Here is a 26,294-nt window from a genome sequence, read left to right on the forward strand (position 1 = left end):
TTCAATAGTTTGTAGACAAGCATTATTAATCTAATTACAATTGGGGATTTTTGTTGTAAAGATGCATATGCCACCCACATGCATCCCAGCACACTACCCACATGCATCCCACCAACACACACCTTATTACAACACACCACACCATGCCACTGCCCCACATCACTGCACTAGACATCAAGTTTGCAGTACGGAGCACAGCAGTCACACTGCTCTACAACATACCTAAACACTTATAAGGTCCCAAAGGGGAGACCTATTGCCTATGCCAATGCTTGTTTAATTCTGCATAGACTTTATGATATGTTACATGCGGTTTGGTGAATGATTCACACGGCAAACATTGTCTGCCCTTGTTTTAAAAATGTACAAGGAAAAGGGATACATAGTGTCACGTGAGGCTTCTGGTTGTCATGGCAACAGGCGAGATGGTCCTTGTGGAGAAGGTCCTTTGGAATGTTGGAGTTTGAAGATTCTTTGGAATGTTGGTGTTTGAAGATCCTTTGGAATGTTGGTGTTTGAAGAGCCTTTGGAATGTTGGTGTTTGAAGGTCCTTTGGAATGTTGGTGATTGAAGATCCTTTGGAATGTTGGTGTTTAAACCGTGGATGACAGTCGAGGGGGAGGGGGAGGGGGGCTCACACCAGTCTCAGCTCCGCTCCTCCCCCAATCCAGAAGTACGGGAAGAGCCTCTGTGTGAAGGGCGCCTGCGGGAAGGAGTAGAGAAGCTCCATGGAGTCAGCATTGTACAGGGACAGCCACCCCCCCTCGTAGTCCAGATACACCCCCAGCTTCAGGGGCTTCTCACGAGGGGACAGAGGGGTCCGAGGGGAGGTGAGAGCCGAGTACTGACCCTCACACCCCTCCACAGCCCAGACTCCCACCTCAGGTGACAATGTGATCCATCTCTTCCTGTCCACAGATTCTGCTGCGACCCCCACACGCCACCCGTCCACCTCCTTCAGCAGCTGCACCTCCCAGTAATGTCTGCCGGAGGTGAACCCCTCCCTCCCCAGCACACAGGGCCAGAGGGTGAATCTCTTGGGGGTGTCCGGCAGGGGCTGTGCTGTGTCCGTGTCTCTCACGCGTCTCTTCCCCTCGGACAGGAGGAGCCGAGGATAAGCCGTGTCAGGATCCAGAGTCACCATCACTGCAGAGAAGAGATTCACAATTAGAGATTTAATGACACAAAGAAAGGCTGTAATTACTGCTTCTGTTTTACCGATGATTAATGTACACCACATCTGGCAGGAGCACGCGGCGCTAGAGAGCGAGACACTAGACTGCTCACTACACTAAAGCGTGCGGCACTAAACTGCTCACTACACTAAAGCACACAGCACTAGACCGCTCACTACACTAAAGCGCGCAGTACTAGACTGATCACTACACTAAAGCGTGTGGCACTAGACCGCTCACTACACTAAAGCGCGCAGTACTAGACTGATCACTACACTAAAGCGTGTGGCACTAGACTGCTCACTGCACTAAAGCGTGCGGCACTAGACTGCTCACTACACTAAAGCACACAGCACTAGACAGCTCACTACACTAAAGCGCGCGGCACTAGACTGCTCACTGCACTAAAGCGCGCGGCACTAGACTGCTCACTGCACTAAAGCGTGCGGCACTAGACTGCTCACTACACTAAAGCACACAGCACTAGACAGCTCACTACACTAAAGCGCGCAGCACTAGACTGCATTAGATGTCATAGAGAAGGAGCACTACTAGAAGATACACAGTACTAGCCAGTATACAGCACTGGAAAATACAGAGTTAGAGAGATAATAGAAGGTATACTGTAGAATTCCGCACACTGCATTAGATGGTGCAGAGCGACAGAGACCAGAAGGTGTACTGTACTAGTCAGTAAACTGAATTAAATGTTACAGAGAAAGAGAGCAAATCCAAGGCAAACTGTACTAGTAAAAAAACTGTAGTAGATGGAACAGAGTAAAAGAGTGACTCCACGGTATTCTGTACTACTCAGTACACTGCAAAACATAGTACAGAGTAACAGAGTTAGTCCAACGCATACTGTACAAGTCAATACTCTACCTTAAATGGTAAGGGAGTACCAGAGCTACTAGAAGGAATACAGTGCTACTCAGTACACTGTATTAGATGGCACAGAGTGACAGAACTACCCCAAGGTATACAGTACCAGTCAGTATACTGCATTTGATGGTGCAGAGTAGGAGAGCTACTAGAAGTTATACATTACTAGTCAGTACACTGTATTAGATGGTTCAGAGTGACAGAGCTACTGGAAGGTAAACTGTACTAGTAAGTACTCTGCATTAGATGGTACAGAGTGGCAGAACTACTCCAAGGTATATAGCACTAGTCAGTACACTGTATTAGATGGCACAGAGTAACCGAGCAACTCCAAGGTATAAAGCACAAGTCAGTACACTGCATCGGATAGTGCAGAGTAACAGAACTACTAGAAGGTATACTATACTAGTCAGTACACTGCATTAGATGGCAGAGTGACAGAGTTTCTACAAGGTATATTGTACTAGTCAGTACTCTATATTAGATGATACAGAGCAAAAGAGCTACTAGAAGGTATACTGTAGTAGTCAGCAAACAGCGTTAGATGTCACAGAGTGACAACGCTACTCCAAGGTATACAGTACTACTCAGTATATTGCATTAGATTGTAGAGTGACAGAGATACCAGAAGGCATACTGTATTTGTCACTGGACTGTATTGTATGTTACAGAGTGACAGAGCAACTTCAAGGCATACTGCACTAGTCCGTACACTGCATCGAATAGTACAGAATAACAGAGCAAGAGAGCTACTAGAAGGTAAATAGTAATAGACAGTACACTGCATTAGATGGTACAGAATGACAGAGTAGAAGCTATACTGTATTAGACAGTACACTGCATTAGATGGTACAGAATGACAGAGTAGAAGGTATACTGTACTAGTCAGTACACTGCATTAGATAGTACAGAGTAACAGAGCTACTAAAAGATAAACTTTACTAGTCAGTACACTGCATTAGATGGTACAGAATGACAGAGTAGAAGGTATACTGTACTAGTCAGTACACTGCATTAGATAGTACAGAGTAACAGAGCTACTAAAAGATAAACTTTACTTGTCAGTACACTGCATTAGATGGTACAGAATGACAGAGTAGAAGGTATTCTGTACAAATCAGTACAGTGCATTAGATGGTAGAGAGCGATAGAACACCGAGAAGGTGTACTGTACTAGTCAGTACACTGCATTAGATAGTACAGAGTACCAGAGCTATTAAAAGATAAACTGTACTAGTCAGTACACGGCATTAGATTGCACAGAGTGACAGAACTACACCAAGGTATATGTACTAGTCAGTACACTTCATTAGATAGGACAGAGTAACAGAGCTACTAGAAGGAATACTGTACTAGTCAGTAGACTGCATTAGATAGTACATTGTAAGATGGGCACTCCAAGGTATACTGTATTAGTCATTACCTCCTCGTAAGTCTTCCTCGCCACATGATTAACTAAGTGAGCTTCAGCTCCACACCAGAACCCTCCAAAGCAAAAGTTAGCCTCCCACGCCTCCCATCCCTTCCCAACATGGCCGACCCCTATCACCCCTGACCTCTATAAGAGGAGGGCCGGCCCAACCCTCAGCCTGTTTTTTTGGTTCTGCACTGCAGATTCTCCAGAGCGTGTTTCTGCTAAGTGGTTCCTGCTGTAGCTGGAACTGGGGTCCCTGGTTGGTGGCCCTGTTCTAGCTAGGACTCTGGGACCATCCTCCTTCCTTCCCCCGGTGTCAGGTCTTGGCCAGTTAGGCCCTGCTTTAGCGAGTCAAGAGTTTACAGGGGGACGGACGAAGGGGCTGGGGCTCTTCCTGGGGGCCTTTTTTCCTCTCCCCTCGTCCGTGTGGGCAGAGTGTTTTGGTGGTTATACTTGTGCCAGGACCTCCTCCCCACCCCCCCAGGTGGCGCTCCTTTTGTTGGTGAGGCTCTTGAGGTCCCCGGGTCTCCCATCGCTGGGGTGGCTTGGGGCTTGTGTGTGAGGTGGGGTGGGGGCCCCCAGCGGTCTGTTCTACGGTCCCCGGGCGCGCTTCGTGGTTGTTTGGTTTTTTGGGGCACAACTATACTGTTTCTGTCCTGAGGGACTGGCGGGGCACAGGCTGCTGCAGGGCTTCGCTACCTCTAGCGGCCTCGGTTGGCGGTTTGCCCCGTATCGCATTTACGGCTCCTTGATGTGGAGCCGGACTCATGGGCCTTGCCGCGATAGTCGACTTGCTGGGCGTAGTCTCCTTGGACAGGTTGGATCCCTGCAGCTTCCTTCGGAGTGGGCGCGCGAGTTGCCACGAGCTGCGCACAGCTTCATTCAGCCTGGAGCCTCACGCTGCGGCCGCTGCCTCAGCCGATCCCTGTCCTGTATGATGCCGCATTACTCATCCATTCCTCCGGCTGAGGGCGTGCGACTTGTACTTTACTGGGGGAACTGCCAGACTCTTTCACCTGCCGCTGCTGTTGCCGCTCTTGAGGGAACCGCTCACGCCACCGCCACGCCAGCGCTGCTGGCGCTGCTGATTTGGGCACTCCTCGCTGTGTGTCTCCCACGCTGCCGCCATCACCATACGGCAGAGAGCGGGGACTACAGCCCCCAAGCACCCCTGCGGCCGCTGACGCCGCCAACGCGCCCGGAGGCGTTTTAAAAACATGCGCCTTTCACAGAGGAGCGGGGGAACTGCCAGACTCTTTCACCTGCCGCTGCTGCTGCCGCTCTTGAGGGAACCGCTCACGCCACCGCCACGCCAGCGCTGCTGGCGCTGCTGATTTGGGCACTCCTCGCTGTGTGTCTCCCACGCTGCCACCATCACCATACGGCAGAGAGCGGGGACTACAGCCCCCAAGCACCCCTGCGGCCGCTGACGCCGCCAACGCGCCCGGAGGCGCTTTAAAAACACGCGCCTTTCTCCGCGTCGCGGGACGCAGGCGGGCGGCGCCGGGCCGAGCCCGGGCAGAGGGCGGGCCGTCTGTGGCCGTCCGGGGCAGGAGGAGGCAGGGCAGGGCCACCCCTCTAACGTCATCTGTATCCCGTCTTGGTGAGTGTAACAACCTTCTAAATATGGAGTCTGAAAATGTTGGTATTACACAGGACGATTTCCCGTTCCCCCCTGCTACATTCGAGTCCCTACTTGAAAATGCACTGAACTTGGTATCAAGTGAAATAGCTGACACTGAAAGAAGAATGTCCATGAGCTGTTCTAACAATATTATTCAGTTGACATCACTGTCAAATAGCCCTGGGATTCCTCTATCACCAGCTGTTGTAATTACAAAACCGGTATTGGTACCACCACCACCCGTATCCCTGTTGTCTGAAACTGCTCCTACTATTACAATTGCCTCCCAGGATGATGTCACTACCTTGGGTCCTACTGATACAAGTAGTAAACAGGGAGGGGAAAAACGCAAAAGGGGTACTACCAAACCTAGTGCCAATAAAAGGAAAAGACTCCCAACGAGCAAGAATCAGCCTACGCCTCAGAGCCTGTGGAATAAACAAAAATTCACTGAGGCACAAACTGCTCATGTTGTGGACAAAGTTACTGTGGTCGCGGATGATGATACTTTCACCGCAACCACCACCGACTCAAGTGGGACTTTTAACACTATATGGACCCAAACAACATTAATGGGAGATAATTATCATCTCACGAAACAGAATGGGAACCTTATAGAAACTATAGTGGATACTATTTTTAATCGATTAGAGAAGCAAATGATCAACCAGTTTAATAATGTTTTTAAAAGACTTGACAGATTAGATAACCTGGTTAGAAACGAAGAAGCAAAAAGAAAGGGGTCTGTCATCCTGGATCAAATTAGAGCTGACCGCCTCGTAAAACAACTTGAATCTGTAAGCAACACTATGTCACTAAAGAAACAGGAAGTTTCCATCTTATCGGGCGGCGGCATGAGTACCCCTGGTACATCAGCCCATTATCCTGTATTACCTGCAATCCAACCACGACCTGCTAATGGAGGGAAGAACCTGACTAAATCCAATTTACCTCCCAAATCTACCCCAACGCCTGCACCTAGACAAACTGCCCCCTCTGTTAGTACCAATAAAAATGCCCGCAACCTCAAAAACGGTTCCATCCACCCCACAGCAACAAGACCAACTGCTGATGACAATAAAGGTACTGGGCATGCAGGGTCAAGCAAGCCTTTTAAACACCAAGGGCCCGCCTTACACTTACCACCGGACGCCTGCCCTTATGTTCTAGTTCTTGTAGGAGTACCACCATTGAGGGAGGAACAGGGGGAATCATGGGTGCAACTGCAAAATAAATGCATAGACTGGCTAACTAAGCATAAAGGTGTTGGATTTGATATTTCCAGAGAGATTCTATCGGCGCGTAGGGTGTCTTGGGTTGGCCCCTTAATTAAAGATAAGGAAGGTGACTGTATTGTTCTCAACTTTAAAAACCCTGGTACCGTAAGATTTTTACTTAACAGGAACGGTAACGGCTTTGCCATTTCTACAGTTGTAACTATGTTACCTTTGAGTTACTTTTACAGACAACCTACAATGCAACTACGGCCACCCTCAATGCAATTTCAAGCACCATCAATGCATTTCCAGTCACCCTTTATGCAATCCCAGCCAACTTTACCTCTGCCCAATATGTTTAATAGATTTGCACCTTTGTCAGATTTGGATACATTAGACTGACCCTCATTGACTAATCCAGCCGATCCTCCATCATTGGCATTAATTGCCGAAATTCTGGAAGTTCCACAACCTTTGTCTTCGACTGTAGGGAGTGAAATACCCACAAACCAAAGATTATTGTCCCAGGTTTCCGAACTATCTTTTGTAAGTTGGAATATAGCGGGACTTAACACTAAAATGAAAATTAAAGAATGGTTAGAATGGGTTAAAAACAACTGTGACATACTGATGCTACAAGAGACTTGGTGTACAACTACACCTATAATGGAAGGTTTTTGTTGTTATAATCTAGAGGCTTCTGTTTCAACCATGGGTCGCCCCAGTGGGGGTTTATCTATCTGGACTAAAATAAAATCCGGGGTACAAACAAAATTGATCCCTACCCCGGGTAAATGTTTTATGGCTATAAAGTACATTAACAGGATGAAATTATGTTTTATTAATTTTTATAATAATGATTTTGTTACTCGTCCCAATGACAATTTTTTGTCATTGTTTAATTTTATTGATGAAATCATGGAGGGGCAGAAGTATGGGTTCTTTGATGGCATCTGCATAGGAGGGGATTTTAATGCTCATATATACCGTAATAGTCCTCCATGTAGAAACGGTGAAGAGCTGAAAAATCATCTAGCCTCCCGTGACTTAGTAAATGCAATGGAAACTGCTGGTTCTAGTACAAATAATATATTAACACCTACATATATAGGCCAGGGTTGTGCGTCTACAATAGACTACATATTCATCTGCCCCACACTGTGTGATATAATTTTAAAAGCAGAAGTTATCTGTTCCGCATATAGTGATCACTATCCGCTTAGAATATACTTAGATATTCCACAGACCACGAAGGTTACACCGAGAGTAGAGTTGGGGGAACAAAACTTGGATCTATCCACCGATAGATTAAGACTAATATGGAAAGGGGTGGATAATAAAGATATTCTAGCTAGAGTAATCAAAAAGCACCCTATGATAGTAGGGACCTGTCTGTCGCATATTAGCCAAGGCGATGATGTGGTTATTGCTTTTGGTAATCTCTGTGGGGCTATTAAAAGAGAATCCTCTAAACCAGCTAGGCCTAATATAGATCATGGCTCCCGCTGGTTTGACTCCTCCTGCTCTAAGGCCAATAGGGACCTGAGGGCTGCCCTAAAAAACAATCCTAGGGACGTTCAACTAGTGAGAGAATTAAGATCAAAATATAAAGCTGCGTTACGTATTAGATCCGAGGCCCTAGTGATTAATCACTGGGAATCTCTTACGCGCTTTGCCTCACTAAAAGACACGACTAGTTTCTGTAGAGAAGTCAAGTCCCTCAGATCTTTTGGTTCTAACATCAAACCAATCAATTGCAATATAACTGGTGAAGCGTGGGTAGATCATTTTTCTAAAATCTATGCTATATTACCCTCTTCCCAAAACATTGCCCATTCATTTAACACCGTCGACCGACTGAATTTTTTATTATCCGAGGTGGAGGACGCTATATTTGAGAGCACTAGTAATAAAGCCCCAGGCCCGGATGGTCTTTCTATCGACCAGATTAAATCTGAAATCAATTTTTGGGCCCCCTTATTATGTAATCTATTTAACAATTTGGCTGACAGCTCAATTCCCGATTCCTGGTCGAACAGTGTCATCGTACCGATATTCAAAAAAGGTGACAGGTCGGACCCTGCCTGTTACCGACCGATTTCACTGATCGACAATACGTTAAAAGTCCTCGGAAGGGTTATCTTTAAAAGAATACGTAATTGGGCTGAGGATAATAATGTTTTACATTGTAGTCAACTGGGATTCAGAAGCCATGTGGGTACAGTTGAACAATGCCTTAATCTAAATTTGATTATGGCTAAATATACCATTGTTAAAAAGTCCCCGCTCTATTTAGGTTTTATGGATTTGAGTTCCGCATTTGATTTTGTTAATCGTTCTAGGTTGTGGTCACTTTTGCTTGATTATGGTTTGGATAGCTCACTGGTATATTTTCTTTCCTACTTACATAGGGATTTAAAGGCGAGAGTACGTATTAATAATGATGGTGAATTGTCTGATGATATTTTTATTAGCAGAGGAGTCAGACAGGGCTGCGTACTCGCCCCACTGCTTTTTATTTTATACATCAATGGGTTGAGCCGCTCTCTGAGCATAAACACTAAGGATGTACCAATTATAAATGGTTCCCCCATTTCTACCTTACTTTATGCGGATGACGCAGTACTAATGGGGCGTACTCCGAATGCCTTACGCATTTTAATCACTGGGTTTGTTGCTTTTATGTCTGATTTGGGCCTAAGTACTAATTTAAAAAAATCTTTCATTATGAACTGTGGACCTAAAAAGTATAACATCACTTCGATAAAATCAGGGGACAATATATTAAAATGTACCAGTACCTTCCCTTATTTAGGGTTATTATTCTCTAACACAGGCTCATGGCAGCCACATGCTGCCTATGCGAGAAATAAAATTGGTAAGTCGATTAATTCAATTTTATCTCTCCGACAACCCAAATTGGCCGATGTTATTTCCCCCTTGCTTAATATTTATCGTACCCAATGCCATCCAACAGGGACATATGGAGCAGAAGTGTGGGGTTATTGTAACAGCACTTCTCTCCAGCTGGAGGAAAATAGATTTTGTAGAAAGGTACTGGGGGGAGTTCCCTGTGCGCCCACATTTATTTGTCATAATGAACTTAGACTGCCATATATTGCCGATTTTATTAGGTCAAGGCCTGCACTTTTCTGGATAAAAATATGGTCCAATCCTGCTGCATCCTTAACACGCAGCATAATATCTGATTGTTTATCACATGAAAGCTTCCACCTCATACCCTGGTTAAACGCAGTTAACAACAGCCTGCTGAGTGTGGGACATGGTCTTCTGTTCAGCTCCCCTAATATCATTGCCCCCTCACATAAGAACGGCGTAAAACGGGCACTGTTTGATTTATATAAGGAGGAACGTAGGAGATCTGAATTGGTAAAATCTGTTGTTATTAAATATCTGCCACTAATTGATCCAGACAATGATAACCCAAACAAGCCCTATAGATACCTGTCAATTCCAACTGGAAGATGGAACCGGAGCCTTTTATTTAGGTTCCGGGAAGGAAGTATTGTCAACTTACTAAGCTTCCCCCTTGGCTATAATAAAAATTTAGAAGAGCTGGATTGCCCTTGTCCAGAGGGGGGAAAACAAAGTTTGTTGCACTTCTTTTTCTTTTGCGGCTATTATAAGCTGTATACCCGTCAATATCTAATGCCGATTTTTCGTAAATATAACCTAAGGGACTTTAATCTGGCATTGAGATCCCTACAAATGTTGCAAACAGACGAGGTTATACACACGGTAAACTGCTTCATAAAAATCTGTATAAAATCTAGGGCAAGTATGGAACACACATAACGGTAACTAAATGTACATCGCACCTTACCATTTTGATATAAATAGTATATTGAATTAATTATGTGTGTTTGGATCTGCTTGACCATTATGGAAGTGGATAAGGTGGAATTTACAATCCCATACATTAATAGACCATGTATATCCTTATTATGCACCTTGCACTTTACGCTATATATGCTGCTAAACCCAACTGGAAATCTTGTACTTGAATAAGATTATGTATATCCTTATTATCTACTATGCATCTTACGTTTTATGCTGCTCAAACCCAATTGAAAATTTTGTTTTTAAAATTTTTATATATGTTTTATGTGTTTTAACCTGTATGTACTTTTATGGATGTATTAATTCCGAATAAAGATCATTTGAATTGAATTGAATTGAATTGGTGTCCTTTGCGTGGCACCAGTCCTTAGTGGGATTCTTTCTGATTCTTTTACATATGTAGTGAGTTGTGTTTCTCTCACTTTACTACAGGTAGCTTCCGTTGTGTATATGTTGTTTGAGGTGTCTGGCACACACGCATGCGCGCTACGTTATTCTCACGCAGCGAAACTGAAATCCTGGGTTTCAGATGGCAGGAAAAGTGAGCAATTAATGGTAGGAGCTCTCGATTCTGCTTGGCTCTTCTGCTGCTGTCACGGTTCAGACTCTGGCATATCGTTGTTTTTTGGGGTCGTGGTGACCCAGTGCCGTTATACGGGATCATGGTACTCTGGGTGAGTGTGATAATTATGTATATATATCTTTTAATATTCCGAGAGGGGTTTCAGACACCAGTTGCACGGTAGGTCTAACAGCTTTCATTGGTTGATTGTGGTAACTTTTTCCAATCTGGGTGCATTGGTTTCCCCCATCATAACTAGTGTTAACGGACCTGCTTCTAAGCGCAGTGTGTAAATGGGGAGTAGAGATAATGTGGCCTTAAGACTAGAGCGGTTGCCCTTAAGGCTGGGGAAATCGGTTTGAGTCTCGGCAATGAAATTACTGCTAAATTATGAATCTGTGAGGTGGTCTGCTACGTACTACATTTGTTGCATAAATCTTTGTATTTATGACCTGCTGGTCATTTCTGACTATTGTATAGTGCGGATTAGGGATTTTTGTAGGGACATCCAGGAGCCGTGCCTACACTGTAAAGTGCTCTGCATGACACAGCATTGGACCCTTCTGGTTGTTTTCTCATGTTTTCTTTATTCTAGGGTAGCCAAGAAGAATTCCATAGGGTAGTGTTACGCACTGAATGACAGCGCTGTATATTTTTCCATCAATGTACGTACTGGTGGGACCAAAGATTTCGGCCATTTGTCCTATGGTTTGTGAGTTCATGTCCTGGTGTTTTACTGGCGCTTGGGGTATGTCGCAGGGCCATGGCTTCATTTTGTTTGCTGTGTTTGTCGCTGGCTCTTTCTTCCCTTCTGGGCTTTGGGACTGCGGTCCTTCTGTCTTGTATGTTCCTGTTCCCGCCTGCTCGTCATTGTTGTGCGGGGTCTGGCCTGGTTGGTCCCTGGTTGGGCGTCCTCCTGGGGATTCCGGGGGCTGTTGGCTGCTGCGTGTCTGATGGGGGCGGGCTGCTGTTGGTGCCGGTCCGTCCTTCTCTGGGCTGCTACTGTGGTCTTCATGCGGGCTTTTGCTTCTGCTTCTGCTCCTGGGGGGCTTGCTCTTTCCTGTCCGGGGCCGCGTCCATGGTGCACCTTTCTCATCCTGCTTCCTGGCTCAGCAGGCAGCTGCTATGTCTCCTGTCCGTGTCATGCTTCTCCTCGGCTTCTGGCCATTGGGGCTATGTTGGGGGCCATCTGTTGCCTCTCCTTAAGTCCTGGGTGGACTCTGTTGCTGCTCCGTGGGTCTTGCCTTCTGCCGCGCCGCCCCATTGTCGATCTTGGCAGTCTCCCAGGTTCTTCTCCGGCGGGGCCTGTTTGTCCGTTTCCCTGTTTCCCAGTGGGGTCTTGGTGCTCTTACGATTCCTGCCAGTTCCCCTTGGTTTTTCCTCTGCCCCCCTGGTTTTCATGTTGGGGTGGTCTTCCTTGGTCGGGGACCTCCACAGGATGTGTGTCGGGTGTTCTTGTGCCTTGTTGGCGGGCGGTGCTTTGCATTGTCCTTCTCTTGGGGGCTCGTCCCATCCGGTGGGTCTCAGTGCTGGTGGGCCGTCCTGGGTTCTGGTGCATTCTCGTCTTCACATGTTCTCGTGGGTTTAATTTCTCTAGTCCCGCCCACGGTTCCGTTATACCGGTGGTTGTGCTCCACGGGTTCGGTCCGGGTTGGTGATGTCCATGCTTTTCCCCTTTTCTTGGTCGCGGGTCGGGCGTGCAGCTCCCTTTCTGCCCTGTCTGCAGTTGCGGCCTGAGGTCTTCCTTTTCTGGTGTCCCCTTCCCAGGTGGTTGTGGCCTTTTCCGGCCTGTGGGGCGTGCTTGGGTTCCCAGTCTGTGCGGGGTCGGTTGGTCCCCCTGCTGGCGGGTTTCTCATCTACCTTCTGTTGGCCGTTCCTTTGACAATTTGTTCTGGCCTTGGCTGGGGTCCGGGGGTGGTCAATCGGGACGGTTTCTCTTCCAGGGGTATTCTGCATGTTGTTTCTCTGGTGCAGGTTTTTTCCTCCCATGACTTCCGTCTTCTTATGGACAGCTGGCTTCCTTTGGTCCGGGCTCGGTTTGGGTCCTCGGTGGTGGCTCTCTTAGGCTTCCTCGTTCGGGCTTCAGGCTTGGCGCTTTCCTCCACTCCATTTGCTTATGCGGGTTCTGGGCTTGTTTGGCCTGGACGGGGCATTTGACCTGTTGGTGGTGCTCGTCTGGGTTCTTCTCCCTTGGTTACTGCCGCTTTGGGTGTTGATTGTCCGTGGTGGCTTGGCTTTCCCAGTTCTTCCTTCCCCTTTGCGGGGCCCTCCGCTTCCTGCCTGGATTTTGTGACCTCTTCTTCTTTATCCCTGGCTCTGGGGTAGGTACTGGTACCTGTTGGCTTGGGGTTGCTCCATGGAGGTGTTGGCATTGCTTCGGGGTCGTTTCGCCCGGCTCTTCTTTCCTTCTAGCCATTGGCGTGTTTCTGTCTATGGCCTTACCTCCCTGTACGCTCCTTCTCTTGGTGGCTCTCAGCTGTTCAGCTGGGTCGGGCCTGGTCAGTGGCTGGCTTGGTGGCCTCCTGGGTCCTCGCTTCGGCGGCTCGTTCACTACATGTGAACCATTACAGGGACAGGTTGCTTGGCCCCTGCGCTGGGATGCCACGCTCGTTCACCCAGCGTTCCCCATGTTGTTGGTGCTGTATGCTTCCTTGTGCGTAGTGACCCTGTGATGGGCCTTCGCTTTCTTTTCTGGTGGCTTAGCCATGGACCTGGTCCCTTCTGACTTTCGGGCTCCTTGGGCGGCCTTGCGGGCTTTCCGCTGGTGGCTTCTTTGGTGGCCGGGTTGCTTCCAGGTTGTTTCTTGTGGCTACCGGGGGCTGTTTTGCCCTGTGCTTTTGCTGGTGTTGCGTTCCCTTCCGGGGGGTCCTTTGAGCCAATAGAGTCCATGGCCTGCCTGTTTTTCACTGTGTTGATGGTGTTTTGTTGGCATTCCGTTTTGCGGGTCGGAGGGGGTGCTGGATTCCTTTCTGCGCTCTCCTCCGTTCTTGCGGCTCCTGCCGGTCTGCATGGCTGCGTCTGGTTCCTCGGCTTCTGCCTTCGGTTTCCTCAGTTGACCGCCGGGCCTGGTGGGTTTTGTTTCCTTCTTTCCCTCCGGTCACTGGACATGGGGTGGTTTCTGTTCTCTCGGTGTGGTGGTCCAACATGCTGTTTTGCTGTGTTTGCGTCAGACTGTGTCTTTTGACTGCTGTGGCATCTTGTTGTCTCTGTGGTGGCGTTGCCCTCTGTCCTTCGATTCCAGAGCCTGGGGCTTTTGCTTCCCTCTCTCTTTTGACTGTCTGTCGGGCAGTCTTGGCAGTTTGGGCCAGCCGGCCTCTTGCTGTCGTGGTGCTAGTTTGTTTGTTGCTTTTGGCTCCGTACGGTCTGGTTCTGTTCCTTCTCTGTCCTCCTTCAGTCATTGGTTCGGGCAGATTTTCTGGCAGCCCTTCGGGTCTCAGGGGTTTTGGGTTTTCGGCCCTCCCCTCCCGGTGTCTCTCTGTCCTGGGCTGGTTCTCCCTGCTCATGGTTGCCTGTCTCTTGGGTGTTTTCTTCCAATCGTCTGTGTTTTTGGGTTTGCACTGCTTCTTTGGCATCCCCTTCTGGTCCATTAGTTTCTTGTGAGTTTCCATGAAGCCGCTTGGCTTTAGTATGTGCTCACTTTGCTAATCAAGTGGCGAGGAAGACTTACAAGGAGATAATGCCCCGGTTACTTACCAGTAATCTTCATTACTCCAAGTATAGTCTTCCTAGCCACATGAGTTCCCATCCCTCCCTCCATGTGTTGCTATCGGCTTCATGTTTCTGCTTGGTAGTTCTCAGGCTGAGGGTTGGGCCGACCCTCCTCTTATAGAGATCAGGGGTGATAGGGGTCGGCCATGTTGGGAAGGGATGAGAGGCATGGGAGGCTAACTTTTGCTTTGGACGGTTCTGATGTGGAGCTGAAGCTCACTTCGTTAATCATGTGGCGAGGAAGACTATACTCGGAGCAATGAAGATTACCGGTAAATACTCTATATTAGATAGTACAGAGTAAGAGAGCTACTAGAAGGTATAATGTAGTAGTCAGTATACTGCATTAGATGGCACAGAGTGACAGAGCTACTCCAAGGTATACAGTACCAGTCAGTACACTGCATTGGACGGTGTAGAGTAGGAGAGTTACTAGAAGGTATACATTACTAGTCAGTACACTGCATTAGATGGTACAGAGTGGAGGAGCTACTAGAAGGTATACTGTAGTAGTCAGTATGCTACATTAGATGGTGCAGAGTAAGAGAGCTGCTAGGAGGTGCACTGTAGTAGTCCCCACACTGTATTAGATGGTACAGTGCGACAGAGCTACCAGAAGGTGTACTGTACTGGTCAGTACACTGAATTGTATGTTACAAAGAAACAGAGCAACTCCAAGGCATACTACACTAGTTAGTACACTGCAGTAGATGGAACAAAGTAACAGAGCGACTCCAAGATATACTGTACTACTCCGTACACTGCAATAAATAGTACACAGTAACAAAGTCAGTCTAAGGCATACTGTACAGGTCAGTACCCTACATTAGATGGTACACAGTACCAGAGCTACTTTAAATTATACAGTACTAGTTAGTACACTGTATTAGATGACACAGAATGACAGAACTACTCCAAGGTATATTGCACTTGTCAGTACACTGCATTGGCTGGTGCAGAGTAGGAGAGCTACTAGAAGGTATAAAGTACTAGTCAATACACTACATTAGTTTGTACAGAGTGACAGAGCTACTGGAATGTATGCTGTACTAGTCAGTACACTGTATTAGTTGGCACAGAGTAACAGAGCGGTAGCCAGTACTAGTCAGAACACGAACACTTCATCGGATGGTACAGAGTATCAGAGCTACTAGAAGATATACTATACTACTCAATACACTGCATTAGATGTCACAGAGTGACAACGCTACTCCAAGGTATACAGTACTACTCAGTACACTGCATTAGATGGTACAGAGGCATTCTGTACTAGTCAATACTCTATATTAGATGGTACACAGTATGTGAGCCACTAGAAGGTATACAGTACTAGTCAGTACACAGCATTAGATTGCACAGAGTGACAGTGCTACTCCAAGGTATACAGTACTACTCAGAACACAGCATTAGATGGTACAGAGCCATAAAGGTAATCGAAGATGCGGCTGAGCGCTTCGGGCATATCTCTGGATATGCTCTGAATCAAGATAAGACGCAGCTGGTGCTTAATGATAAAGTCAAGATGATAGACAACCGGGTAGTCGAAAAGGCCACGTATTAGTATAACCCCCAGGTTGGATAAAGTGGTCAAGGACAATATGGAGCCTCTAACGGAGAATACTAAAAAAGACACACAAGGTTAAATAACCTACATTTATCCGTAGGGGGTAGGTGTAATGTGATAAAAATGCTCTTTTACCCGAAATGTTTATATCTTTTTAGGGCCATCTGTTTAGAATTCACTCCTCAATGGTTTAAAGCAATAGAGAATATATTCTCCCAGTTTATATGGGCATATTCACGACCTCGCCGAGCCCTTAGGTTTCTCATCCTGCCGAGGGACAGGGGGGGTTTGGCTCACCCGAACCTGAAACTATACTATTGGGCCTCCACACTGATATATAGTCACAAGCTGCTCAGGACGAATGCAGGTTCCTGCTCCGTTTGAACTTATTTTGGGGGGAGAGACGGGAGGCTGTTTTTGGCGACAACAATACAACAGTTATTACAAAAAAGTTTGCTTTAAAACTCTTTTTAGTGCCTTTAAAGTATGGAGTGCTATACGTAGAACCCTGGGATTATCTTTTTATACACCTATATCTAATAATTGCAATCTTCCCGAGCTCTTTGGAGATTTGTTTATGGATAAATGGATTAGGGCTGGAATAGATCAGTTTGGCTGTTTTAACTCCCCCTCAGGGCTCCGGTCCTTTGATGAGATGAAAGAAGAAAATACCCTTTATTGGTGGGATTTTTTTAAGTTTCTCCAGATATGGGATTTTCTCTTACGAAAAGGAAGTGGACGGGCCAAGTTTGAGAGAGTGGAAACAATTAAAAGTATAGTTAAATATAAAGCAAGTTCTATCAGGGAGATCTATGGCCTTATAAATGCTGCTATGGCAGATGATTTGGACAAGTGTTCTCAAAGATGGCAGCTGAAATTGGGGGTTTCAGCTGCGACTTTTCTGTATGCGTATGAGATGTCACAATCTATATTAATGTCCACTAGGCTCTCAGCACAATTTTATAAGACCCGTTTTTCTTTATACTATGCGCCCGACAAGATAGCAAAATGGGGGGCTGGAAAGGAAACATTCTGTCCACGTTGTGCACTTTATAATGCTGATATCATTCACATGTTTGCGTCTTGTAACGTATTGCAAAAAATAATCAAGGATATATAAGATTTTTTATCGGAGGTGTTAAAAACTGAAATAATATTGTCAAAGGATGTAATAATGTTAGGGATTTCTGAAGCAAATCGAATGGGGAAGGGTCATGAATTCATTTTTATATCTATGGCGGTCTTTAGGATGTGTATTGATTCCGCCTGGCTGGACTCTAGGTCACCTGCTTTTCAACAATGGCTAGCCAGATTATTAGCAACATATAGTTTGGAAATAGCTAAATATAGATGGAAAGGGAGCCGCTTACGCTGAAAAGGCATGAAAGTCTGGGACTTCCTGATTACTTGGATTCAAGGTCAAAGCGTGTCATGGTAGAGAATATGTATTTATTTTCCCCTGTGGTTTTTTCTGGCTGAATAATGGCGTTTATATTGTAAGAGGAAATCTGCACATGTCACGTTAGGAATGTTTTATGGGCGTCACACAAATTGCTCTTTAACAGGATTGTATCGGATTGACAGATCCTTGGGAGTTTATATGTATTTTAATTATGAAATGATGTCATGTATTGCACTACACTTGATTAATTATGTTTGATGCAATGATGTTTTACCTGTCTGAGGTGGGGGTTCACGAGAGGGGGTGGATTGACAGGTATTTAAAATAAAATGAATTAAGATTTTTTTTTTTAAAAAGAAGGTATAAGGTAAGAGTCAGTACACTGCATTAGATAATACAGAGTGACAGAGCTATTCCAAGGTATACAGTGTTACTCAGTACATTGTATTAGATGGTACAGACTGACAGACCTACCCAAAGGTGTAATGTATTTGTCAGTACACTGAATCAGATGGCACAGAGTGACAGAGCTATTAGAAGGTATACTGTACTAATCAGGGCACTGCATTAGATGGTGCATAGTAAGAGAGGCACTAGAAGGTATACAGTACTAGTCAGTACAATGCATTAGATAGTTCCTAGGAAAACTGTACTAGTCAGTACTCTATATTAGATGATACAGGGCAAGAGAGGTACTAGAAGGTATAAAGTACTAGTCAGTACACTGCATAATATGATAAAGAGTGACAGAGCTACAAGAAAGTATACTGTACTAGTCAGTACACTGCATTAGATGGCACAGAGTAGGAGGGTTACCAGAAGGGATAAAGGACTAGTCAGTACACTGCATTCGATGGCACAGAGTGACAGAGCTACACCAAGGTATACTGTACTAGTCAGTGCACTGTATTAGATGGCACAGAGTAGGTGGGTTACCAGAAGGGATGAAGGACTAGTCAGTACACTGCATTCGATGGCACAGAGTGACAGAGCTACAAGAAAGTATACTGTACCAGTCAGTACACTGCATTCGATGGCACAGAGTGACAGAGCTACTCCAAGGTATACTGTACTAGTCAGTGCACTGTATTAGATGGCACAGAGTAGGTGGGTTACCAGAAGGGATGAAGGACTAGTCAGTACACTGCATTCGATGGCACAGAGTGACAGAGCTACAAGAAAGTATACTGTACCAGTCAGTACACTGCATTCGATGGCACAGAGTGACAGAGCTACTCCAAGGTATACTGTACTAGTCAGTGCACTGTATTAGATAGAACAGAGTACCACAGCTACTGGAAGGTATACTGTACTAGTCAATGGACTGCATTCAATGGTACATAGTAAGATGGCTACCCCAAGGTATTCTGTACTAGTCAGTACTCTAAATTAGATAGTACAGAGTAGGAGAGCTACTAGAAGGTATACTGTACTAGTCAGTACACTGCATTAGATGGCACAGAGTAACAGAGCTACTCCAAGGTATACAGTAGTAGTCAGTAAACTGTATTAGATTCAACAGAGCAATTGGGCTACTAGAAGGCATACTGTGCTAGCCGGTACACTACATTAGATGGTACAGAGTGACAAAGCTACTCGAAGGTGCACTCTACCAGTTAGCACACTGTATTGGATGTTACAGTGTGACAGAGCCACTCCATGGCATACTGTACTTGTCAGTACTCTATATTAGATGGCACAGAGTAACAGAGCTACTAGAAGGTGCACTGCACTAGTCAGTACACTGAATTAGATGGTACAGAGTGACAGAGCTACAGAAAGGCATACTGTAGTAGTCAGTAGACTGGCACAGAATTACAGAGGTACTAGAAGGTATTCTGTACTTGTCAGTACACTGTATTAGATGGCACAGGGTAACAGAGCTTCTAGAAGGTATACTGTACTAGTCAATACACTGTATTAGATGGTACGGAGTGGCAGAGCTAGTCCAAGGTATACTGTACAAGTCAGTACACTGCATTAGATGGTACAGAGTGGCAGAGCTAGTCCAAGGTATACTGTACAAGTCAGTACACTGCATCAGATGGAACAGAGTGACAGAGCTGCTTGGAGGTATACTGTCCTGATCAGTACACGGCATTAGATGGTACGGAGTGTCAGAGCTACTCGAAGGTCTACTGTACTAGTAAGTGCACTTTATTAGATGGTACAGAGTGGTAGAGCTACCCCAAGGTATACTGTACTAGTCAGTACACTGCATTAGATGGTACAGAGTAAATTAGCTACTTCAATGTATACTGTACTAGAGAGCACACAATATCAGATGTTACAGAATGACAGAACTTCTAGAAGGTATACTGTACTAGTTTAGTGACCGAGGTAGACACCACCCTTTAGGGATGCTTCGATTCGTTGGCATTAGTAGAATTAATGAGTGTAGATACAGATGTTATTCCAGGTGTAAGTCCACAGCAGGTAAACGCATGCACAGATACCGCTCTGCACATCTTGCTGGTGGTCCCCGTGTCTTTTAGACTCCCACAGACTTTGCAGACACTGCCTTTGGCTTTAGCTGTCCACAGACGCCGCCTCCTATTCCTACTGGACCTCAGCCAGGATTTGGGGGTCACAGTTAAGGTTCTGATCAGAAGTGCTGTGGACGAAAGACATTTGGTTGTGACGTAAAGGCCGGAAAGCCGAGGTCCATCTCTTGGGATGTCCAATCTGAGGTCCATGTTCGCAAGGCCCCTGTCTAGCCTTAGGAATGTCTGAGAGGGAATAAACATTTCTACCTCAGGTCAGTGCAGCTGGAGAGAGGATCATTTTAATCTGATTCACTTCCAGCAGGGGCCGGTCCCAGGCCTGAGCTAAGCTCTAGTGAAGTCACAGCACAAAGATTCCTATTTCCAGTTTTGTGTCAACACTAATTTGACAAAAAAATGAAGTTTCTGCCCAACTGGTATTCCAGGTGTGACAAGTTGGCCTGGCATATGCTGTCCACTAGTTATAGGGACACCTTGCACCAGTCCAATTCGACTCTTATGGTGATAGGTTTAAAAGACAACCTTTAAAGAAAGCTATCCTAGTGGTAGCTGTGGAGAGCAGCCTTCAGGCTAAGTCTTGAAGGAGTGTTAAGCTTATTGTTTTACCATAGATAACCTCTTGAATGACCAAATGAAAGAGTAGTCCACACAGGTATATATTCAAAATATATGTATTTATTCTAAGAATAATCCCACTAGTCTCTTTATGAGGCTGGAGGTAAAGATACAATTCAAACAAGCATTGATAGTTACAATAAATAGCACTGGAATCATAGGGCCCCAGGGGGGGGACCAAACCATATATTAAAAAAGTGGTATAAGAACCACGACAATTCTACAGACAAGGCCTAGGGCATTTAGGGTCGCTGGCCCCTTGTGAAACCACCCAAGGTAGTGAGGAAGGGGACCCACGGGAGACACGTGCAGTGGTATAAGCTACTGTCGGGATCTCTATTAAAGCCTATTCATGAGCTAGGACAGTGTTGGTTTATGAGCTAGGTCAGTGTAACTGCATGCTCTAGGTTAGTGTAGATGCATGTGCTAGGTCAGTGTAGGTGCATGCGCTAGGTCAGTGTAGATGCATGCGCTAAGTCAGTGTAGGTGCATGCACTAGGTCAGTGTAGGTGCATGCGCTAGGTCAGTGTAGGTGCATGCGCTAAGTCAGTGTAGGTGCATGCACTAGGTCAGTGTAGGTGCATGCGCTAGGTCAGTGTAGGTGCATGCGCTAGGTCAGTGTAGGTGCATGCACTAGGTCAGTGTAGGTGCATGCGCTAAGTCAGTGTAGGTGCATGCGCTAGGTCAGTGTAGGTGCATGCGCTAGGTCAGTGTAGGTGCATGCGCTAGGCCAGTGTAGGTGCATGCGCTAGGCCAGTGTAGGTGCATGCTCTAGGTCAGCGTAGGGTCACAAGCGAAGTCAGAGTAGGATCATGAGCTAGGTCAGTGTTGGTTTATGAGCTAGGTCAGTGTAGGTGCATACTCTAGGTCAGTGTAGGTGCAGGCACTAGGTCAGTGTAGGTTTATGCTCTAGGTCAGAGTAGATGCTTGCGCTAGGTTAGTGTGAATGCATGCATTAAGTAGGTGCAGGCGCAGGCACTAGCTCAGTGTAGATGCATGTGTTAGGTCAGTGTAGTTGCATGAGCTGGGTCCGTGTAGATGCATGCGTTAGGTCAGTGTGGTTGCATGCGTTGGGTCCGTGTAGATGCATGCGTTAGGTCAGTGTAGTTGCATGTGTTGGGTCCGTGCAGATGCTTGCGCTAGGTTAGTGTAAGTGCATGTGCTAGGTCAGATTACATGCATGCATTGGGTCTGTGTAGATGCATGCTCTAGGTTAGAGTGGGTGCATGTGCCAGGTCAGTTTAGATGCATGCGTTGGGTCCGTGTAGATGCATGCTCTAGGTCCTTGTTGGTGCTAAAACTCTGGGAAATAGAATGTTATGTGGTAAATACCAAATTCTGAGGTAATTTCCAATTCAATAGTCCCAGAATACTGCAGTAACTGAGTTGCTCGCAGTTGTCAATCCCAGCAGTATCATTAATGTGAGGTGTGAAATTACCACATCTGAATTTCCAATAAACTTAGCATGAATGTCCAAGGGGAAGTATGATTTAAACAAAGGAACTGCGGCAGCACGTATACAGAATGGAGATAAGAAGAAATCTAGAAAAATCTGGAAAAGACAAAGTTTAGAGACACAAATCAAGTAACTGTACCCTGATGTGAGTGCACGTTACCACTAAATGCCATACAATACCATACCAGACCACACCATTCAACACCAAACCATACCACACCACACCAAACCATACCACACCATACCATAACATACCATAGCACACCACACCATTCCGCCATCCCATTCAATCCATTACCACCATACCAAACTATCCCATACCACTATACCATATTATACCATGATCTCACCCTTTAGTACACCACACCATCATAACATTCCATAACATACCAGTCCACATCATCCCATCTGAGCTTATCATCACAATGGTATTTACCTTTATAACTCTTCACCACCTCTGGGCTCTGAATCTTCACATTATTACACCTGTAATAACACACACATCATCTTTGTATTAAAGAACAATGACAGCTACGGGAACAAAGGATGAACATCACATAGGACCTGTAGTTGAAATAAGGTTCAGTATTGAGAGCAGCGCCTGCGGACTAGAGCTCAGTGTGAGTTACTGTTCATACACAACAGTAAAAGCTCTAACGATATCCAAAAGTACCTTTACCATCTTATGACAGGATGTGGGTGTTCTAAGGCAGATAGCTCAGTGAGACCAGTGTGCTTTATATGATGCTATGGAGTGCCTCGTTGTGGGTTTTCTAGGAGCGGCCGTTGGCTGAGTGAGAGGGGGGTTGAGTAACAGGTTACATCTGCTCCTGGTGGGGTCTCGTGTATACACTTAATAAAAACCTTCTACCTTCCTACCCGAGGTCTACGTGAATTCCTGACAGCACGCACAACACAACATTGTCACATCCAATCCCTGCCAGTGTAAACCTTGTCACCATTCTCTACAACTAAGATATTGAAGAGCCTTAGTGGGATATATAAGGAAGATATGAACCCAGACCGCATAGTAATGAAAAACTGGTTGCAAACAAAAACTCCCACGTCTAACGGAACAGCAGATTTTAGGCCGTAGAGGAAGGATCACAGAGGTAGAGATAAGGGAACAGGTTAGGAGGCTCAGTAAAGGGAAAGCAGCAGGCCCAGGCGGGATCACAGAGGGAGAGATAAGGGAACAGGTTAGGAGGCTCAGTAAAGGGAAAGCAGCAGGAGGCCCAGGAGGGATCACAGAAGGAGAGATAAGTTTACAGGTGAGGAGGCTCAGTAAAGGGAAAGCAGCAGGTCCAGGAGGGATCACAGAGGGGGAGATGAGGGAACAGGTTCGGAGGCTCAGTAAAGGGAAAGCAGCAGGCCCAGACAGGATCACAGAGGGAGAGATAAGGAACAGGTTAGGAGGCTCAGTAAAGGGAAAGCAGCCGGCCCAGACGGGATCACAGAGGGAGAGATAAGGGAACAGGTTTGGAGACTCTGTAATGGGAAAGCAGCAGGCCCAGACGGGATCACAGAGGGAGAGATAAGGAACAGGTTAGGAGGCTCAGTAAAGGGAAAGCAGCAGAGCCAGACGGGATCACAGAGGGAGAGATAAGGAACAGGTGCGGAGGCTCAGTAAAGGGAAAGCAGCCGGTCCAGAGGGGATCACAGAGGGAGATATAAGGGAACAGGTTAGGAGGCTCAGTAAAGGGAAAGCAGCCGGCCCAGAGGGGATCACAGAGGGAGAGATAAGGGAACAGGTTAGGAGGCTCAGTAAAGGGAAAGCAGCTGGCCCATGGCACCATTGGTGGCATTCATAATAAACACACAAGGTGTGGGGAGCGACCACAACTGCAGCGCTTCCGCCAGAAATCCTGGAGATATTGAGGGAGAGAAAGTTGCAGGCCCTCAAGTTGGCATGGGTAAGGACAAACTGCGCATGGGCAGCAAGCAGACAAAGATTGACCAGTTCACGGTACAGGGAGCGGGTACCACCACATCACAGTCTCTTGAAGAGGCGACACAATCTGCAATGGAGCCCTCAGGGGCCCAGATTCTGGCAGCAATTGAAGCCTCAGGCCAAAACCGAAGCCATGGCCATAGACATGAACCTCCTCTGCACCGACCTTCGCATGGTAGCGGAGCGATCAGTGGAAACGGAGACACTGGTCACGGAAGTGCGCGGGGAGATCTCCACATTGAAGGTGACGGTGGACGCCCAGGCGGTCTGCTTGAGTCGATTGGAGGCACGGATGGAATATGTGGAGGGCTGGTCCCACAGATGTAACCTATGATTTATGGGATTCTCTGAGGGCACCGTGGGTAACGTCCCAGAGACCTTCATGGAAGACTGGATCAAGACGGCACTCACAAACGTAACACTATTTTTTGTGGTGGTCATTGGTCCCACCGCCGCAACCAGGAGCTCGACCCCGAAGCATAATAGGGAAATTTCTCAACTACAGAGAATGGGATAAACTACCATGAGGGGTTCGGAGCCATAGAGACCCGATATTTGTAAATAGCAGTATACGAATATTCCCAGACTATACAAGAGCGGTCCAATTGCAATGGCAGTCCTTTGGTAGTGCCAAACAAAAGCTAAGAATGATTGGCTTGAAGTATATGTTGCCTTATCCTGCCAAACTGAAGGTGCTGCGGGATGGACGTTCTCATTTTATCATAATGCCAGAGAACACTTGGGACTGGCTGGAGGTCCACAGTGCTGAATGTCAGCCTTCGACATCTACGGGACGGGCTCGGGATTCACTGTGGCAGAAAGAAGGCCCCTCGGCTACTCCAAGGAGACAAAGCCAACGTAGATGCCGCTCCAGATCTGCTGCGAGAACGGTAGTGCAATCGGATGGTACTCGGGACCTAGCAAAACAATGATAGGAGTGAGAAGCCGCCAGGGCCTTAGTTGAGGCAGTTACTTCTGCTGCTTCCTCAAGCACAGAATCGGATCTGTTGGAGACTCATGAACACCCGTGCGAGCAGGTGGTCAAATATGGACACATATTTATGGACAACACTGAAGGTGCTGTAGAATGATGTTGCGCTTGCCCCTGGTGTGACAGGTATCAGGAGGGCTGGAGGGGAAATGCCACCCAGTAGTACGACGGGACTGATTAGTCTGTTTGTTGAGGCTCCCCCTGGGACACTCGGTCATTGTTGTACGGACTTTAAGTGAGGTGTGATAAGATGAGGTGGTGGCACTGATAGAGGGCCTGGGTCTTTCACCCACCAAGCTGCCAACCCTTCCTTTTTCCCTTGCTCTATTATACTTTACTTCTTGTTTTTCTCCCATACCTTCTCCCGTTTCTACTTTTCTGTGGTGTGACGGATTACCTGACTACCTCAGGGTATTAGGGAGTGGAACTACTGATTGAGCCGCCCCCTGGGGTGAGATCTGACTGTTTTCTGCCCCTAAGATATAATACCAGTTTATACCCAATAGAGGGATTTTACACACACTGTAGTTCAATTGAGACTTTTTTTGGGTGGGTGGTTGGGAGCAGCATTATGTGTGGGAGGACACTAGCAAAGTTGAAAGGTGTTTACCCAGGTGGTATAATGGGAGTCGCATATGGTTTGGGGTTATTATCGTTGTTGAAGCATCAGTTGTGTGTCTGAGGGTGGCGGGGGTTTGGGAATGGTGTGGGGAGGTGTGTCTGCGGAGCAGGAGAGCGAGGGGGAATGGGATGTTACGAGATGGGTGAAAGTTTATATTTGCCACATGGAATGTGAGGGGTCTAAACTCCTTCGTGAAACAGTATAGAACACACATCTATCTTAGAGGGATTAGAGTTCATTTAGCTCTCCTCCGGAGATACATATGTTGAAGACAGAAGCCCAGAAACTCCACAAAAAATGGAGGGGACAGCTTTACTTATCCACTTATTCATCCTATGCCAGAGAGGTATCCATATGGGTGGCTCGGGGCTCTTATTTCAGCTGAGTGGCCGGGTTGCGGACTTGACAGGATGCTACATACTCATACACAACCTACTGAATGGCCGAAATATCTGCTTGCTTAAAGCAGTGACAAGAGTGACTTTTTCAAGGCCCTAGAAATGGAATTATATACTCCATCCGGAAATTCACGGGACAACTATTCGTACATTGGCCCTTTTCATTGTATTCCGCTACACATGGAATCACTTCCCTCATTTCACCTGGGTGACCAGATTTCATTCTAAACTGGTCTATTTTTATATGTTGTTATTTGCACTTCCCTTTTTACTACTCAGGAGACTTTGCTCTCCTTACGGTGTACTGATTTTTACTTTTCTGCACAATCCTATAATTTCCTCAGCAT

At 46.4% G+C, this 26,294-nt stretch overlaps 1 protein-coding gene across 1 annotated transcript in view; it reads right to left on the reverse strand.

Annotated features, from left to right (window-relative positions):
* Positions 1 to 256: 256 nt before the first annotated feature.
* LOC146869366 (E3 ubiquitin-protein ligase TRIM39-like) overlaps positions 257 to 26,294 on the reverse strand; it is a 128,550-nt gene continuing 102,512 nt past the window's right edge. Inside the window, exons 5-6 of the mRNA XM_085652228.1 lie at positions 22,422 to 22,471; positions 257 to 1,146 (exon numbers count right to left, since the gene is read on the reverse strand). Coding sequence (XP_085508354.1) covers positions 635 to 1,146; positions 22,422 to 22,471 — 562 coding nt within the window. The 3' untranslated portion in view covers positions 257 to 634. The remainder of the gene's footprint in view (positions 1,147 to 22,421; positions 22,472 to 26,294) is intronic.

This window comes from Triturus cristatus, chromosome 1_1 (assembly GCF_964204655.1).
Source record: "Triturus cristatus chromosome 1_1, aTriCri1.1, whole genome shotgun sequence".
Classification (NCBI taxonomy): domain Eukaryota; kingdom Metazoa; phylum Chordata; class Amphibia; order Caudata; family Salamandridae; genus Triturus; species Triturus cristatus.